The 20,024-nt window shown below is 40.6% G+C and overlaps 1 protein-coding gene across 10 annotated transcripts in view; it reads right to left on the bottom strand.

Moving 5' to 3' along the window:
• cacna1g (calcium channel, voltage-dependent, T type, alpha 1G subunit) overlaps positions 1-20,024 on the bottom strand; it is a 332,915-nt gene that overhangs the window by 124,913 nt on the left and 187,978 nt on the right. For all 10 annotated transcript variants that reach the window (XM_080872626.1, XM_080872635.1, XM_080872629.1 and 7 more), the window contains exons 7-10: positions 16,796-17,090; positions 16,184-16,276; positions 14,860-15,727; positions 13,011-13,411 (exon numbers count right to left, since the gene is read on the bottom strand). In XM_080872626.1, coding sequence (XP_080728752.1) covers positions 13,011-13,411; positions 14,860-15,727; positions 16,184-16,276; positions 16,796-17,090 — 1,657 coding nt within the window. The remainder of the gene's footprint in view (positions 1-13,010; positions 13,412-14,859; positions 15,728-16,183; positions 16,277-16,795; positions 17,091-20,024) is intronic.

Raw genomic sequence — 20,024 nt, 5'->3', positions numbered from 1 at the left:
TTAAGAAAACGTAAGAAATTTCAGTACCAGTAAAGTTCCTTGGAGTGATAATAGTTAAGAGATGGAATTGAACTTGTTGTGTTGATAAGGTTTTAGGAAAATTATTATAAAAAACTGTGATAATTTCGATAAAGAGCACGTAGAGTCATGTGAAAAAGAAAGCTTTCACAGGACTGCCTAGGGTCCTGTGAAAAAAGAAGTAATACCTCGTAGGAATTAAGAGCCTAAATCACAGCCATGTGCTGCTAATTAAATACACTTGATTAACTAATTATCAGCAAGTGTGACCATCTCTATAAAAGCAGAAGTTTTGGCAGTTTGCTTGTGTGGAGCGTTCAGGTGTGTGTTAACACAATGCCACAATCATCCCAAGAGTGAGCAGTCCAGCAAATTCACCACTAGGTTAATCCGTGTAACACTCTGAGATGCAGTTTCTGTTTTTGGTTTTTTTGGGGGGGTGGGGGGACTTCACAAGTCTCAGTTAGCATGTTAAATGTTCAACTTAATGACAGTACAATTAGAAAAAGGCCGGCTTGTTTGTTTGTCTCTAAAAACAACACGGCGGCAAAGCTTACATTTGCAAAACTGCATCTGAGCAAACCACAAGACATCTGGAACAATGTCCTTTGGACAGATGAGACCAAAGTAGAGATGGTTAATCATAAAGCACAGCACCACATTTGGCCAAAATAAACACAGCATATTCAATACAATTCACTTCACTTCAATTTCTTTTCTGTAGTGCCAATTCAAAATAACAGTCAGCTCAATGTGTTTTATATTGCGAGCTGAAGACCCTGCAATAAAGAAGAAGGAATGAAGAAAGAAAATAGCAACTATCAGATGACAGTGTATGAACAAGCAGCTGGCGACAGTGGGAAGGAAGAAGTCCCTTTTAACAGGAAGAAACCTCTGGCAGAACAAGGCTCAGTGCAGTGTGGCCAACTGCCAAAAGCATAAAACCAGTTGGCCGTGAAGGGAGAAGGACTAGATAAAAGACACCCGTGGATGAGAAGAGATTAATAATAACTACCGATTAAATGCAGAGTGTTGTATAAACACATGAGAGTAAAAAGAGGTAAGTGAAGAATTAATACTCAGCTAACCTAACTAAGTGGTCACCTGATTACCTGATCCAGGCCTAACTATAAGCTTTATGAAAAAAGAAAGTATGACCTAATCTGAAAGTAGAAATGGTGTCTGTCTCCCAAATCTTCTGGTTCCATAGAAGAGGGGCCTAAGATGGGGCAACAATACTCAAGACCTTGTATGTAATATTAGGAAATACACCAATTGTGTTTGTACTGATATTACATACAATACCAACTGTCAAGTATGCTGGTGCTTGTTTTGCAGCCTCAAGAACTGGGCATCTTCCAGTCATTGAGTAGATTGTTCACTCCTGTGTATACCAAAGTGTTTTAAAGTCAAATGTAAGGCCATCTGTTCAGAAGCTGAAGCATGGCCCAAAATGGGTTATACAAATCTACAAGAAAAGAAAATAATCAAGTCATTGCAATGGCTCAGCTGGTGTGCAACCTTTAACCCGAATACAATGGTGAGCTGTAACCTTAGGAGAGCTGCGCATAAATGAATGTCTGCAAACCTCAGTGAACTAAAACAATGTTCTAAAGAATAGTGGCTGAAATTTTCTATACAGCAAAGTGAGTAGAGACAAGGATGAAACGATTACTTCAGTGTTTTGCTGCTAAATGTGGTTCCACAAGCAACTAAATCAAAAAGTGAGCTCAGTTTTTCACAGGATCTGTCATATCTTGCTTTTTGGCATGACCACAATATTTGCTTTCCACAGGTTTTGTCAAAGATTACTTAGTTTTTTTTCTTTGTTTTTTGTTTTCAAGAATCATCCATCTGTGTGTTCATTTTTTCCTCTTTTAATGAAATGTTAAATCTTTCCTGCATAAACATCTGCTCTTCAAGGCAAAATAAAGGCTGAGACCAGTGCTTAAAGCAACAATAAGATAGGGATGAATTGGCAGATCCAGCAGAAGAGCTTGAAAGAAGAACTTTCTAAATACAGGCAGCATGTTATTTGACATCTCACTGAACCAGGAAATAACCAAAGCCATCATTTGATCACTCCATTGATCCTCTCTTTTTGATTTCATAGCCTTCAGGGCTGGAAAAGCCCTCGTTTTATAAGCCAGGATTAAGGACTGTTGTTTTGCTTTCTCCGTCTTACCGTCGTACAAATTAGAAAAACACATTTCCTGTGCCTGTCTTGGAGGGTGGCCAGTGTCTTCACATGCCAACTCTACATTCCTCTGCCAGGGCAGGATAAAAGCTGAATAAATATTGTCTCTGGTTTGAGCGAGAAATACAGCAAGAGGGTCTTTTCTTGGTTTGGCAGGGGCAGAAAAAAAATGCGCATGTCTGCCCAGTACAATGGGGCAATATGTAAAGAGGTGTTCATCGCACATAAACACACTGTTTATTAATTCCATCACCGGCAGTACAGAGAGGGATTTTAAAATTTGGTTAATGACATGACCTTACTTTAATGAACCTGATTCTGTTTTATTCCTGGATTAAATATCAGGCTGTTTTTATAAAAAAAAGAGAGAGCTGTCTTAAAATAGTCACGTGCCCATACAATTCTGCATCACGTCCAGCAAATGTGAAGAGATTTTTTTAATTATCACTGTAATCAGTTACTAAAATCAACAAAACATGACTATTGGGGATTTCCCAAAAACAGGTAGTCTGGAACTAAAAGCAGGATGTTTTCCTAAAATTAACCACATAACTCTGATGTTGAAATCCATTAAACACAACATCAATGTCACTGATTTTAAAAAGAAGCGTACCCTCAAAACTTTAATATATGACATATATGAGCTTCTATTTTCACTGCTCCTCCTATAATACCCCCAAGTATACATGGTCCAAAAAGGGAAATGCGAGGGCTGCATTAGGGTTGTGTATTTTGCTTCTTTTCCAACACTCATGAAGGAAGAACACAAGCTCAAACACGTGCACGATGCACAATCGCTGACATGTTTCGCTGTTTCTTAGCGCTGAAAAGATCACAGAGCACCGATATACTTTTCCTCTTCAAGTGAGTAGCTTTTAAGGTCAATAAAGTCAAACTGCTGCTTATGGGAAACATGAAGCAAGTGACCCAAAAGGGACTTCAGATCACTTTGTGCTCATGTAAAAGCTGCATAGCCAAATCAATATTCATGGCGGTGCTAAAAAGCTTTCACTATAACACCAGCACCAATTTTAAAAAACACAGGAACCATGCATTTAAACCTTTTCCCTTGACACCTCTGTTTTGCCATGCCTCTTAAACTTCTACTCAAACTACTTTGGTATCAGCGCCTCTTCGTTGAGGGAGCGCAGAGGCCGACGAGGGAGCTGAAGAAAAAGGATGCAGAGGAAAGAGTGACAGGCTGTCTCTGTGGCCGTATAGATGTAAAGTGAGAAAGAGGTTGACCTTCCCAAGTAAACAGACTATGGGCTGTGTCACATAGTTGGCATGCACACAACTATTCCATCAGCTCCACCATAAATGGTAACAGTCTTAAACAGCACAGGGAGCTAAAACAGACACCCTCTCTTTACTCATCCAACCCGCCGTCCACACATCACCCCCTCTATCCCATCACCTCTGAGTCCTAACACTCCCCTTATCCATATCCAACACTCTATTTCATTATCTTTTTATATCTCCGTCTCTGTGTCGCATACACATTTACATACACTGCTCGCGGGCACGTTCTGCTGCCCCTCTGCACACAGAGCATGTGTGCGCTGGTTCAAGTGTTTGTGTACGTTTTTCTGAGTGTGCATTTAAGAGATAGGAAACAGACAGAGGGGTTCTGTTATGTGTCACGGACAGCAAGGCTGAGGCTGTAGCTCTGCACAGGGGGCTGCAGAGTAACAGTAGGTCTGTATTTTGAAGGACGCGCATATGAATCAATTGGACCTGTGGTTTACATTTCAGGGGTTAAGTCACATCTGCACATACTGTACATATATGTGAATGTGTGTGTGTGTTCATTTGGACTCATTCAGTGTGTCAGATCCTTTTATATGTCTTGAGCTAAAGAGTAATTATTTGCAGAGCAGTATTTAAAGCTCATGGCTCATGGCCAAAAGTATTACATCTGCTATTTAATCACTATAATGGGTAAATATTCTATAGAGAGATGAAAAACAAAGTGGGCCTTAATATAATTTGAAAATAATTATGCTGTAAATGCAAGACATGTTTCAGGCAGTTGTTTCAATCTGCCAACTAGCTGAACTAATTAAGCAACAAAAAAAATCTTTAAAAAACAATGACATATCAGCACTTTACAGAGTGTAACTTTAATGGCTAATATCCCCCTCCATAGCAAGCATAGAGGAGCAAATGAATTTCTTTAAAAACTTTTTTGAAACTATTTAGATTTAAAGTTATGGACGTGGCTGCTTTGGCTTCCTTGACTGACAGGTGTGCTAGCATATTAGCCAATAATTGCTAACTCTGTTATATTAGCTTTAGCGTATAACTCTGTTATATTAGCTGTTAGCAGCTTTTCTAGCACTTAAATGGATTTATCTGTCAAAAACACATGCTTGCTTTGAGGTACAGCCCATCCAAGAAGTTTACCTTTTGAGTAAAATTCAAGTATTTTATTAGTCAGGCACTTTTAGACAGGCTATATGTTTATGAACGCTGGTTGCTAACCAGTCTAGCTAGCTTTAGCTTATGGGTTACAGTTGTTACATCCGTCCATTATATTGAATCTATGACCATAAACCCTCTTGTCTTAGTCTAGATATATTCTTGTAAGATTTAGAAAAAGGAAAGACTTGGGCAAAATTAGCTACATGCCCCACTTTTGGTGTTTATAAGAGCGCCAACAATCCAGCTGAATTTAGCTTGAAAAACCACATTAACTGTGCAACATGCTTACTCTAAGGATTTTTCTTCAATTGTACTATTGGGACATTGGCGTGAAAAAAAAAAAATCCAAAACCAATAGAGCACAACAATGTCTTTGCAACTAGCAACAGAATATGTGGCTGAGACATTTCAAAGTTAGCGGCAGTGGCTCTGGTGAGCAGATATAAAAGGTGGGATGTGAGACAGCTACACAGTTTTCGTTTGAAAGCATGTCAAATTAACTGCAGCCCGGCCATTATGTAATGTGTTACATTGTGTTTAGTAAAGGAAGTAAATCTCATACTGAAAACAAAGTGTGACACTCAGTTAAAGAGCTTCTGTGCTCACAGTCTCTGTCTGCCTGACAGCAATATCCGCTTTTACTGACATCAGAGCCATGAGTAAGAAAAAAGTGTGTTTAGGGTCTGAACTTTTGCCTCACACAAGTTAGGTGTATATATTTTTGTAACATTGCCAAAGAAATCAACTGAAAAACACAGAAGATTAAGGATATGAAACAACAGAAGTTTTAATATGTTGCATTGGTTTCAATACCTTTCCACAAAATATGTCTTTTCAAAATTAAAGCATACCCATATTGATGCCCTGCTGTGGTATTTGTCCTGCGTATAGAATTATGGATAATAAACTAGTGAGAAAAATGGAAATTACAGTTAGTCTGGATCTTAAAGTGAAATCCGCAAATACAAACAAACACAGCTGCAAAGTGAAAGCATATTCTCTTCTATCTGCTCATACTTTGCATACTTTGTGATTGATGAGCACGTGCAGTGCATTTATTTCCAGCAGACACCCTGACGGGCTCTTTGAAACAGGTTGCGCTTCGAGTTGAATTCACTTTGCACGTGTGTTGTAGTCGTGTTTCGCATGTTTGCCTCTTCATCAATTATTCATCAGCGTGGTTGTTTCATCTTCATAAATTCTCAGCCAGAACTCTATAACCTCATTTGGAGACGAATTAGACACATAATACCAGCTATATATTATGTGTCTGTGTGTCTCATCTATTTACAGAACAGAAGGGGGTACCAGAAAACGGGTCAACGTGATCGATAAGCTGTCACACTCAACGCAGGTGAAGCACTTTCTTAAAGGTGTAGTTTTTCTTTCTTTCTTTTCCCCTCAAACACAAACTTTGACTTGCAAACAGCAGATGATACTATGGCAGTTCTATGATTTGTTTGGATTACATGCTATATCCATAATTATGACATCTACATTGTCAAAAAGCATCAGCCAAAAAAACATCAGATCTCAAGGAGAAATATATATAGTGATATAGTCTGGGCATGGTTTAAGGAACAAAAGAATGCCACATGATTGGATTAAAAATGAAATCCCTGAGCTCCTGGACGGTCTGAGGTGCAACCTGGAAGCATCGGATGGACCAAAGCATAATGTCCCAGGGTTGTTCTATTGAATGTATTTCAGGCAAACGTGGGGGAAAGTCAATGATTTCAATTGATCAGTTCCTTTGTCCTCTAGGAACAGTCTGCATACTCTCACCACACAAGGTGGAGCATTGTCATAGACCAGGAGGAACCCAGGACTCACCGCACTAGTGTAGGGTCTGGTGCAGTGGGTCTTGCCAATAGGTTAATGGCACTCAGGGTTGCCTAGCCTGTAGAGGTCTGTGTGTCCCTCCATGGATATGCTTCCCCAGACCATCACTGAAACCACCAACAAACTGGTCATGCTGGACAATGTAACAGACAGCATAACAATTTCCATGTATTCTCAAGACCAGAACCTTCTCTAACATGTGAAAAACAGGTCACCAGTGATGCTCCTGCCATTTCTGGTGTTCTCTGGCAAATGCCCATCGGGCTACACGGTACCAGGCAGCGCGCAACCTATTCCTCTGAGCACAAAGGAGCAGGTACTGGTCCTGTTGGTGGGTTAAGGACCTTCTATGGCCCTGTCCAGCTTTCCTAGAGGAACTGCAGGATGCAGGTATTGCCTCGCTAGCAGCCGTGACGCTAACCTTAGCCTAGATTAACAAGGGATATTTCTCATTGTTCCTTTCGTTTCTTTGTGCAGTGTATGATGCATCCACTTTGTCTGAGCCACAACCCATATATTATTGAACACATTTGTTATTTAATCTAACCAAAAGTAAATACAGAAATTCCCACCGGGAAAGGCTATTTTAATCTCTGCTCTTGGGATTTCTGTTCATCAGCCAATTTCAGTAGATACTTTCATGTTTAGAACACGTCCGTGCGGAAGCGGTTATAGCTAATTAAATATCCAGCTAATAAAACAGCTATTTCCTCATTGGAAAAGCTTATTCTTACCATATGGAGAGTGGAGCATTCATCCTAGATTTTTGCTCAATTTTTGCTTTCCCATTTGTTTCCCAGACTTTGAGAAGGTGAAACGCCGTCTCCAGGACACCAATATTTATCAAATCTCCAAATTTCTCTGTTTACTTTCGGTCAGACTTGGAAACAAACACTTGAAATGATTCATATAAAAATCTAGATCTTGGAAAGCTTTGAGGACATTGTGGTTTTCGCCCCTCCTGCTGAGTTTTTCTGCAAACAAGGTGAAGAATGCAAATCAACCACAATTATCCATCCTTATCCACTTATCCAACTTGGGGTCACTGGGGGAATTGAAACCTACTGCAGCTGTCATAGGGTGGGAAGCAGAATACACCCTGGACAGGTCACCAATCAATCACATGGCTAATCCACAATGACTTACACATGATTGAGAAATACGTAATACACACACACACGGCAGAATTATCCTCATTTTGAAAAAAAAAAAGTATAATAATAAATATACAGACAGCAAACCACAACAACAACATAAAAGAACAAATGTGTTTGAATGTCAACAGGATGTAAAAAGAAATATTACTGAGAAGCAATGATGATGTGTTAGTGGCTGAGTCAGCGTTTCAGTAATTTTACTTATTTATTTTTGTTTGTGAAGAGAAAAATAACAAGGTGAAGCAGCTACTGTGGTTGAAAAAGAAGCCAATATATAAATGTCAAAAAGTGCAGTTCCTCTAATGGCATCACTTGACTGTTTCTTAAACATGAACTGCATTAAAGATGGAGGCAGCCACTATGACTTCACCTGCTGATGGTGAAAGGCCTTTTTGGAGTCACCATCTCGAAAGCTTCTTTTGAAGTGAAACACAACAAGCAATTTAATGGGTGGATCTGAGTGTGAGACTGAGGACTGCTTACTGATTGGTTAAACAATGGTCAACGTTTTCCTATAAGCGTTCCTAAATCTTTTTTTAAACCAGTGGTCAGCCATGCTGGCCACTAAAACAACAACAAGATTAGGGCACTTGCATCGACTTCATCTGTCTGAGGAGTACAGCCCCATAAACCTCCATGAGAAAGATCCTTCCTGGTACACGGTTTATCGTCTGTAGTTCTGTTTTCTCTAAAGTTTCCCATGCATGAGCTAATCCAACTGGTATAGCTAATAATGCCCAAGCTCTATTTGATCATCCAAAGATGCTGACATCCCAATTATGAATATACAGCTCATGACAGCTCAGTGAGACAACTGCATCCCATTTCAATAGTTCAGCTTCCCAACTGCCACTAAAGCTCATGAGCTTCAAGGATAATGCAAGACAATCCATAACTCTGTTAGACACAAAGCATGTTATCTTGTAAGATAAATGCCCTACAATAATACAGAGAAAAAAACCCAACAATCAGATCACCCCCTTAAGAGCAAGCACTTGGTAACAGTGTGAAGGAAAAACTCCCTTTTAACAGAAAAAACCTTCGGCAGAACCAGGCTCAGGGAGGAGCAGCCAACTGCCATGACCGGTTAGGAGTGAGGAGAGGAAGACTGGACAAAATACATGCTGTGAAAGAGAGCCAGAGATTAATAATAACTAATGATTAAATGCAGAGTCGTGTGTAAGCACATCGAGTGTGAAAAGAGGCGGGTGAAGAACAAACACTCATTGCATCATTGGACATCTAACCTACAGAGGGAAGATTTAAGGTCACCTCATCCAGCCCTACCTATAAGCTTTATCAAAAACAAAATTTGAAGGCTAACCTTAAAAGTAGAGAAATAGTTTCTGGGACAACCCGGTAATAATGAAATCCAAAAGTCCAGCCTAAAGGTAATAAATGCATAAACTAATGTTTCAGCATCACTCCGAGACAGGATGTTTCTAAATGAAATGAAACATTTCAGTGTGGATATGTTTTAAATTAACTTAAAACACTTTATTTTTTTACTTTCTAATAAATTGCACATCATGCTGACTCCAGAGTTGTTACAGGATATAATCTGAAGGTGTTTATTGCAGTTTAGACAAACCAGCAACATTTGATGAGGATATTTATGATTTTGTTTAACTGCCTCCACATGACGAGAAATTAAATAATCAGAAATATTGTCTTTTAACTTTTGCACTACAGATTGATTTGTTCAACCTCATGAAAATGCTTCATCTTCCTCCAAAATGTAATAGACAAAATATGAACTTACGCAGTACTAAGTGCACTAGGTGAAAATTCAGGAGACTTTCTGCCCGTCAAACTAGTTTTAACAGGAAAAATGGCAGCATGAGGTACACACTCAAAACTCCAGGAAGAAACTTGGCTGGAGGATGTATGGAAATTGAAAGGCAGCCTCTCCTCCATATGGACAGAGTTACAGAGGAAAAGGAGGCTTAGTGATCTTTGTGGCTATTGGATGTCGATGGGCTTACAATCAATGAAGCGTCTCACTAAAGTCTTCAGCTGCCTGTCTGGAGACTGGAGGGATCCATGTTACCCAAACTAGAAAAGAGCACTTGAGAAAGAAGTGAAAAGGTTGAAGAGGACAAAAAAAGGCAGGGGAGAGGCTGACGCAGAACAGAGAAGAAAGGAAATAAAAGAGGTGGAGGTGAACAAAAGCGAGCAAAAAGTGAAAAAGCAAAAAGAGGTTGATGGAGGCTAATAGGTCTACAGAGGAGGAAGAAAAGAGGAAGCAGTACAACCAGAATTAGAAAAAAAAAGCTATGAGCAAGAGCACGAGAGGAAAAGTCAGGAGGAAAAAAAACGATGAAGGGAAAGTAGAAACTAGAAAGCTATAAAACTTCCTGCGTGTGTGTGTGTGTCTCTGACATCTGGATATGTTTATAGGCACTGGGTCAGTGACCGAAAGTAACCCCCTAAAACCTGGCTAGGCTTCAATCTCCTACTACACACCCACACACACAGTACTTGTGTCCCTAGTGTTATATAACTTTACACCAAAACCGCACGTGCCAAAAACATAACCCAACACAATAGCCTCAAACACAATACATACCCCAAACCTGAAAGCTGCACTTGGCAAACTTCTTTATGTCCTCTATAAAAAAAATACTCATGAGAACATCAGAGGAGGAAATAAGACACCACAAGACAACTTTTTTTCCCATTTTAGTAGAAATTGAATTGTAAATCATGAACGCTAATGCAACTAATATCCAGGACTAGCATTTTGCTTTGCCAAATACCTTTTGAAATGTATTCAGTGCCTGTATGGAGTTGGCAACAAAAATAACTGAAGAAGAATGGAAACAGATGTTTAATGAGATTCATGAAGCTACCAATCTTTAATTTTGAGGGAATTTGCTTGGAAAATAAACATGACACAGTTGTTGACCCTGGAAATTACTTCTAATTATAGCAGGAGTTTAAATTCTCAACACTAGAGAAACTGTAGTGAAAGCAATGCAAATTACTGGCATAATATTTAGTCATGCAAATGATCAGAAACCAGTTTGTACAGAAGGTGTTTTTTTCTCTCATATATAAAGAGTACAGTTTGTGTGTGTGTGTATGTCTATGAAAATAATAAAGCTGTACTCAGTGTATGCAACACTTTGTGTTTTTGTATTTTAATTAAATTTCTTTTTTAATGAACTTTAATATTAGGTGGATAAAATGTGTTTATTAGTAAAGCTTTGGTAAGGCAAAAAATATCAAAACATAGATGATAGAAGTCTTGAGCAACCTCTCATGTCTTTATATTTTGCTTTAATTGGAGATTATGTATTATGTATTGGAATTTCAGGAGCGGGACCACGCCTCCAAACGCGCTCCTTCCGGTTGTCATCTATATAGGTTCCCCCCAGTTCTGCAAACTGTTCATTCTCGTTTACGTGCCCCACCCTCCCTCCCTCCTTGTTCTCAATTCTTTAACTTCTTCACTCCTATTTAGTACATGGGGATCTGCCAGGCCCAGGAGCCGTCGCCAGTCCCCTTCGAAGCCTTCTCCAAACCGCAGCTCAATTCATGTCCAAGCATTCACCTTTACCTACTAAAACGCTGTCAAACCTAAAATGAGGACGTGGGCCCAGCTAGTGAAATGCTATTTTGTTTGTTAAGCCACTTAACAATAACTAATTTAAGTAGAAAAAGGGCAGCTAACTCAAGGGATTTAACCACGCAGGTAGAGTAGTGCAGAAATGGTTGTCGCACTGTAAGGTTCTTTTCTCTCCACGGAGCAACACTGGAGCTCTGTGAGAGTGACCATTGGGTTCTTGGTCACCTCCCTGACTAAGGCCCTTCTACTTCAATTGCTTAGATTGGCTGGGTGGTCAGCTCCTGGAAGACTCCTGGTGGTTCCAAACTTCTTCCATTTAACTGATGATGGAGGCCACTGCGCTCATTTGGACTGCCAATGGTGCAGAAATTTTTCTGTACCCTTTCCCAGATCCGTGCCTCGTTACTATCCTGTCTCAGAGGTCTAACGGACAATTCCTTGGACTTCATGGCTTGGTCAACAATGGGATCTTATATAGACAGGTGTGTGCTTTACCAAATCATAACCAATCAACTGACTTTACCATAGGTGGACGCCAATCAAGTTGTAGAAACATCTGACAGATGATCAGTGGAAACAGGATGCACCTGAGCTCACTTTTGAGTGTCACAGCAAAGGCTGTGAATACTTTAAGTACATGTTATATATTTTTAATATAATTTTTTGCTTTGTCATTATGGGAAATTTGAGGTGAAAAATGAGCTGAATCCATTTTGGAATAAGACTGCAGCATGACAAAATGTGGAACAAGTGAGGCTCTGTGAATACTTTCAGGATGCACTGGGCCAGTACAAAGAACCAGTATGAGCATTTTCCTGATACCTCTTTTAAACTCTGTAACCTCAACAGAAATCAATAGACTCCACTCAGAGAAATCATCTGCAAAAGATCAAATGTTATACTGACACAGAAAAAGAGGATCAGTTACATCATTACTAATAGACACAACAGTATCAATGCCAATAAAAGTCTGCAGTACAACTGCATTAATATAAATACACACAGTTGGTTGGAGCTGTGACAAAGCACTTTATGTGCTGCATATTTGACAATGAAAAGATTGACTGTAACTTAATTAACAGACAGCTTAAGAATAAGCTTAAAGAATGACTAAGCTCAGTGTGACCACTCATTGCGTTCAGCAGATATCCTTTGTTTTTCCTCACAGAAACTTAAAACAGACTGGATTCACACCTGGGCAACATCTGATCATACTGAATGTCAGACCATATCCAGATGTGGTCTTCCGAGCATGTTGGATGTATTTACACCTTACATTAGCATCCATTATTCGTAATCCAGACTAGCTATCGCTAGCGCATGTTGCATGTGAATATCAGGTGTGAATTGGGTCAAAGAGACAGCAGCGCAGGGATAAAAACAACCAAACAGCAGATTGAGAGGGAAAGAGTGAGAACATCTGACGTCAGATGTTGCTGGGCCTTCCCTACCCGTTAAATCACCCCTTTACTTTCCTCCCTCTCTCACTCTGTCTCTTTCCGTTTTCTCTCTCACATGGCTGTAATTATGCTCATGTAAACAAATGAGACCAGAGAGAGACATCAGGAATTCCAGTTGGGCCTGTGGGAGCGGTGTTGCTTGCAAAATCGCACAGAATGACACACGCACACACAGAGGATGTACAAGTCAAACTAATACTTTCCTACAATCGTTCTCTATCTGCGTGACTATATGCATCAGGATACTTCACATTTCCACAGAGAAATTTTTCAAGGCATTTGAATATCACAGCACAGCGACTGCACATCCTTTTGTTGAAGAGAAAAACACATTAACTAACCTGCTCATGGTACTCGATTCCCATGCTCAGAGTATTGATCAGAATCGCAATCATAATCCCTCGGCCAAAGTACTTGCTGTCCACGATCTTCCGGAAAGTGTCGCACACCAACCTCCAGAAGTGAACAACCTTGGCGGCCGTTTTCCCCAGCCTCTGGTGCTTCTTTTTGGGCTGCCGGCTGTCTCTTCTGTCCCTGTGGTGGAGGTCCTGAGTGAACTCGTATACCCCATCACTGTCTGAGTCTCCAGGTGTCTCGTTGCCCTCGGTCCCGCCCTCCGATTCGTTGGCCAGGGCCTTGGCGCAGTAGGGGCAGCTCTCAGGGTCTAGTGTCAAAGCGGCCGTGTCCATGGCGCTGCTGGTGGTGCTGAGGTCACGGGCTGACAGCTGGCAGGAGAGCTGGGCTGCAATGGAGTAAAAAAGGTCAGATGGAGAAGCTGAGGCAGAGAGAAGGGTACTGCGGTGGAATCAGCATGATTTTGATAAATTACTTAAATGAAGTGGTTTGGACAAATTGTCAGATCCAATGAAAGAGATCGGTTGTGAATGGGAGCATTTTTAGACAGTTGCGTGTGTATCAGGAAAAGTGTGTTTGACGGTGATGGGCAGTGTGTCTGTTGTATGACTAATGCCTCGTCTCTACAGATTCTCTGGCCGCTAGCCAGCCTTTTTCCACCACCTGTACAACCCGAAGAGACCTTAACTGACTTTTGTTTGGCCTAAGACATTTTTTAAAAGTTGACCAAGAGGCAAAAAAAGTTGGCTGGACATGAGGCATTAACATTTATTGACTCTAATTAGCATCTGCTTGTCATGAAAAGAGCAAAAATCTCTTTCTGGACAGTGTTGTAGCTCGAGGCTTAGTCAGAACAAATCAATACTGCACAGCACCAAATACATGATTGCAGTTAAAGGAACACAACCACTGGTGTGTTACATCATTTCCTTCAACACCAATATGGAAATTAGCATGGGCTGAGTAAATGAGATAGCAGTGTTTCCCACACAAAGAGTCTTCTCGGGCAGGCTTTCCAGGTATATGAATGGCACCCCAACTACAGTATGTGATGATTAATTTTAGCATATTTTGAATTCTTTCTATCTGTCTGAGAAAACAATGTCATCTGTGATCGATTTACTGCTGGACCATTCCCTGACTCTTATTTTGTTCACTTGCTTGCTAGTCCTGGCCTTTCATGTTTTCTCTGCCAGCTGGCTCCCCGGCCAGGTTACTGTTGTCCTCCAAATCGTTCAGCTGCTACCCCAAAAGGGATCTTATCCATAGCCAGACATACTCCAACTTCACTATCATGGCCTACAGCTGGCAATTGTAGACTTTGTTCTGGTCTGGAGGACCACTGCAAACAGGATGGCCTCTCTAAATACAACCTGCACGTCGACAACTGGTTTGTGTGCAGCCATGCCGAACTCAGAGGGTGCAGAGCAGAAGGGCTACCATTTACCAGCTGCAAAACATGATGGTTTAGTTCAACCGTGTGAGACCTTGGGATCATATCAACTCTCTGTGGATATCAGCTGAGTGGCATCACGGACCGCCACAATAGCAACCTGTCCAGTGAGCCAGGTTGTAGGGAAAACACATGAAGCACCTGGGTTAAGCAGTTAGCAGTAACTAAACTGTCAAAATAAGAGTGAGAAGATTATCCACGAGTAAATTAATTGGAAAATTAAATCATATCAAATCTAATCACTTGTACTTGGTCAGCCAGTCATATATCAGGGTAGCTCACTCAAGTAAATCTAAACCTGTGGATATTCTATTTTTTTCTCCTATTCAGCTCAGCTAACACACAAAAATGTATCTGCATCTGCTGCCTCATTGTGTGTCTACCTGTTGGACTGAGCGGGTCTACCAGACTCGATGGCCTTCTGTCCTGGGGCATTGGTGGAATATTAAGGTTGATGTTCGTCAGGGTGCTAGCTGCAATGCTCCCTCTTCTAGACTCGGCGAGAGCCCGAGCTTGAAGGGTGGGGTAGTTCTTAGGCCCTGGAGCAGCAAAGGGCACAGAGTTCCTCTTAATGGCCCTGGACTTGGGAGCCGGAGCCAAGGAGAAGAAGCCTGGAGCAAATCCAGAGTTGGTGTTGAAAATGCTGCAAACTGAGGATGAATCAGCAGCAGGACTGGACAAAATCGCAACGTTCATATCAGAAGTTGCTGCTGTCACTGAAGAGGGTAGCGCCACGGCAAGATGCCCACTTCCAGTGTTTGCTATGAGAGTTCCCCCGTTGTTGTTATGAGCCCCACCTTCTGCCTCCCTACTGTCCAAACATCTGGTGCTCCCTCCTCCCCTCACACTACCATTCCCTAGATGGTAGTGGTGGTGGTGCTGGTGATGATGATGCATTATGTGGTGAACTGACACAGACCCCTGCCTGGAGGTCTTTCTCCTTCTCCTCTGGCTGTGGCTGCGTTGGATATCTGTGGCTGGGGGCGAGGCAGCAATGTGGAGCCCAGCACGACGGGCCAAGAGCCTGCAGATATGGGCCACTTGCTTGGCCCCCTTGCGGATGATGTGAACCAAGTACTTGAGGAGCTCGTCATAGCAGGAGCCTGGCTCGGATAGGGATGCCAGAGTGCTGGCGTTGGACATGAAGCGCACTCGTTGTTCCTTCATCAGCTGGCTCTCCCTCTGCTTGGTCTCTGAGAACTGAGTGGCAATGACCACCAGGCACAGGTTGATCATGAAGAACGAGCCAATCTAAGGGGAAAGAAAGAGAGATGATATTGTTACTGAGGTCTGAAGAATGAAGACTACAGAGAGAACGTTGTTTGAAAGATGTGTTGACCCAGGTAGTTGTTAGCATTAGCAATTAGCTCTGCTAATCTGAATAATTCAGCTGGACCTCTACTTAATGTTATGCTGTTGGGGCTTTTTCAGTTATGTTACATACTATGTTACTTAGCATCTGTCTACACTTGTACAGTTTGTGGATAGAGATTACCAAGCTTGGTAACCATTAGCTAATATCTTAGCACCCCACCCTCTTGTCCAAATATGCTAGCAGCTGCAAAAATTTTAATATTGAGGCTTAAACCATTGGGTCATATCACAGTACTTATGTCCATCTTGTGTACAGCCTACATTCACACATGATCGGTGGATGCTCACACCCCCAGTTGACCCTCTTCTTCAGTCGTGTGCAGATATACTTACAATGATGAGCAGGATGAAGTAGATGAAGTTGTAGAAGGAGTGAGCATCCATCACAAAGTACATGATGTCCACCCAGCCTTCCAGGGTAATCACCTAAAAATGAACACCAGGAGTTAAGTACATACAAACATAAAAAAAAAATTGAAAGAAGAAACCAAATAAAGAATGGAATTTAAAAATAGAAATTGAAAGAGGACATATTTCCCAGTGCTATAAAAACCAGGACTCAGCATAAGAGTAATCCTCCAACATTTATGTTGTTTGTTTTACCCCATGCAGGCTGAACATCTTCAGTCTGGCTCTCTAAAAATACCCGTCCCCCAGCAAGACAACTATGACTGAATACTCTAACAAAATGTTATTCAGATGATGTGAAGATAGCAAAGAAATGGTGTGGAAAAAATAAGCTGCAGTCTGATTGTGCGATGTTGGTGACCTGCTAATCCTCTAAGCCCTCTTTCTCTGATAGACTAGCCCAGGGGTAATTAGGCTCCATTTCTCCCTCTTCATCTCCATTTTGGATTACAGGATTGTGCATGGGCCAAATCGTACTGTATGTTGCCACTGCAGAAAAACTATTTTGGTATCTTCAAATCCGACCATTTGTCCTACCTGAAAGATGGCGATCCAAGCATAGCAGATGTTATCAAAGTTGATGGCTCCCTTGAAGGGGTTGATCAGACCAGCAGAGCAGTTGGTATAATACTGGTTCCAGTTGACGCAGGTGGTGTTGTCAGTGCTGTTATAAGAGTCAATATCCAGGGTGCACTCCAGGCCCCCCTCCTCATACAGCTTGGGAATCGAGCTACAGTCCCTCATGCCGTTGTCTCGGGGTTGAGAGCAGATGAAGGGGTTCTCGTCGTCGTTTTCAGTGTGGTAGTACTTTCCCAGCTCCAAAGACAGAGGGCTTGCATGAGGAAGAAGGGGAAATATTAGTATGGACTTCAGATTGCATTAACTCACAGAAAAATCAGGACTAAATTAAAATGGCAGTGAGTTGGCCAAAAGACCCCGCAACATCAGACAGACCCCAACAAAACCCCAGCAATTAAATAATCCAGAATCAGGGTCAGGGAGCTGCAGCTATCTGGTGCAACCAGTTGGGAATGAAGGGAAAGACAAGAGAGCATATTTTAATAATCACTAATGTTGGTTAAACTTCTATATGCAATAGTGATTTATAAGTATATGGAGAGCAAAAAGAGCTGAGTGAAAAAGAAACAGTGATGAGAAGCATTCAGGCTTTGCAGCATAACTAGGATATGTACATCTGATCCAGCCCTAACTATAAACTATAAATAAGCAAACCACAAGAAACCCTACAATTTGAGAGTGATGTGTCAAATTTGGATGTTATGGTACTATTAGATTTTTAAAATACAACGGGGCTTGATTATTCAAATCCTTGTATATGAGGAGAAGGATTTCAAAGTCTGTTCTGGATTTAACAGGGAGTCAGTGATGCCCATGTTCCTAATATGGGCAGAATATACCCTTTACTCTCACTGTTAATACTCTTACTGCAGCATTCTGAATCAGCAAAATGGTTCTTAGAGAGACTTTAGAATGACCCGATAATAATGAATTACAATAGTCCATCCTAAAAGTGATAAATCCATCAACTAGTCTTTCAGCATCACTCTGAAACTAGATTTCTTTTTAGATTAAAATATATGTGCAAATGAATAAAGGAAGTCCTACATAGTTGTTTAACATGCGCACTGAAGGACATATCCTGCTCAAACATAACAGATTTCCTCAAGTTTACTGAAGGCTAAAGTAATGCCATCGAGAGTAAGTACCTGGTCAGATGCCATGTTTCTAAGAGGGCCGAGTACAATAACCCCAGTTTTGTCCAAATTTAGAAGTGTTGGCACACAGCATTGAGGATAATAACACTGGAGGAATTGCTTCCATAAACTCAGTTACAGCACTTTCAGAAAGACTATTGTATTATCTACTGTATTTAAATGTATTTCCCAGTGCAGTGTAATTAAATTACAATTATGTGTTTAAATTACACTCTGAGTTGGGTTATATTCACTCTGAAAAAACCCAATAAAGTGTAATAATTTAATGAATCTGTGTCAAGGCTGTCAGCATCAGCGTCTACATGAATGTTAAAGTTACCCAATATTATTCATTTATCTGAACTTAACACTAAATCTAATAAAAGATAAGACAGGTCGATCATATATAAAATAGACAGACATATAGGGTTGTAGAAACAATACTACAAAAGTACTGCAATTAGAAAGAATCACATATTTTAGTCAAAAATGCAACTATTTTTATTAATAAGAGTAAAACCATGTTTTTTTTCTTCTTTCAAAAGTTAGAAAATCTCATACTAAATGACTAGACCTCAAAAAGTGAGGCAAATAAGATATATATAAATTATAAATGATTCCGAAAGAATTATCATCTTAAAAGTAATGCATAAATTTGAGCAGCTGCATGTTGCAAAACAGCCTGACGAAATATCTCAGGTTAAATATGTGACCTTGAATGTTTCCAAGAAAAAAAAAAGTCCAGAGATGTCTTTCCTCAGGAAATAGTCTTTTTCACATGTATTCAACTGCAGCCTGCATTTATTGTCATAATTGGCGGGACATTTCTAATTTTCCTAATGGTGTTCCTTTTGGACTTTATTATAAACCCAGCACAATTTTAAGTGGATCAACTTCAAAATCCCAAAGTCTGCAGGTTTTAAATCCATGCAAACACTACAGCAGCTGATTCCACTGATTAACACTCATGCAAACAGATTGGAGTAAATAATCAGTGAAGCTAGCTTTAATTGTGTTTGAAATATCCAGGGCCAAATACCCAGGGAGAACCCAGTGTGCACTGGATGAGTTGGATATACAAGAGAATTTGCCTGCTATAACACATCTTGGCATATCTGTTGCAGAACACTCGCCTGTCTGGAATAACTGGTGTGTGTCTGGTGACTCTGTAGTATCTGGCTCATCTGTCAACACACATTCAGTTTTATTAATTGCACTGTAGCATCATATGTTTTGTGTGACTACATATCCACTTATCCACACTCTCTTATTTATATATTCTTAAAATCTGTTTCCCACTTTGGGATGATCTACAGGAGCACTTATTGCTCTGATGAGCTCAGTATGTTGTTCGGTCAATTTATCACACCCTGACATGACGCATGGGTCCACTTCAATAGTCTCGATCATACTAATAAAGAGTTACTGTCAACCAAGCTAACAGCCTGTGCCGAAGCACTAAAATATGTATCAGTGATATGCGTTCAAGAGAAATGGATGCAAGCATTAAAACAGTTATGTTTATGACTTTGGACATTAAAAAAATGACTCGGCTTAGGTGCCATTTTTCTATTGCAATGATAATGATTTTCAAGGTACAAGAGGAATGTCTAAAAATTGACAATGATGATGAGAAAACGAGAAAGAGACAGAGGGAAAAAATGCCTGCATAGCAAAGCCATTATGCATGAACTTCAATTATAGCTGTGAGGAGTTATACATCGAGAGGGAACGATGAGGGCAGGAAGATACAGGGAATATGAATAAGTCATTGGTTTCCATGTTCTATATGCCTGGTTCACATGACGTCTTTCTCATTATTCCCAGGCTTGTCTATCCCATTCATCAATGTGATGAGACTCTGTGATCACAGACCTTTTGACGTAGTTTAGGGTGCTCAGTCAAAGTTCACTCCCCAGATTGACTTCGATCTCCTGCAGAATTATGCTGCAGCAATAGCATCACTTTTCAAGAAAAATAATAAATACATAAAAAAATCCTTCCAGCTTGTGGACCTTTAAATTATTGAGAGAAAGTGGTTAACATGAACC

The sequence above is a fragment of the Rhamphochromis sp. 'chilingali' genome, assembly GCF_963969265.1.
Source record: "Rhamphochromis sp. 'chilingali' genome assembly, chromosome: 22".
NCBI lineage: Eukaryota > Metazoa > Chordata > Actinopteri > Cichliformes > Cichlidae > Rhamphochromis > Rhamphochromis sp. 'chilingali'.
This window is presented reverse-complemented; position numbering and strand designations above follow the sequence as displayed.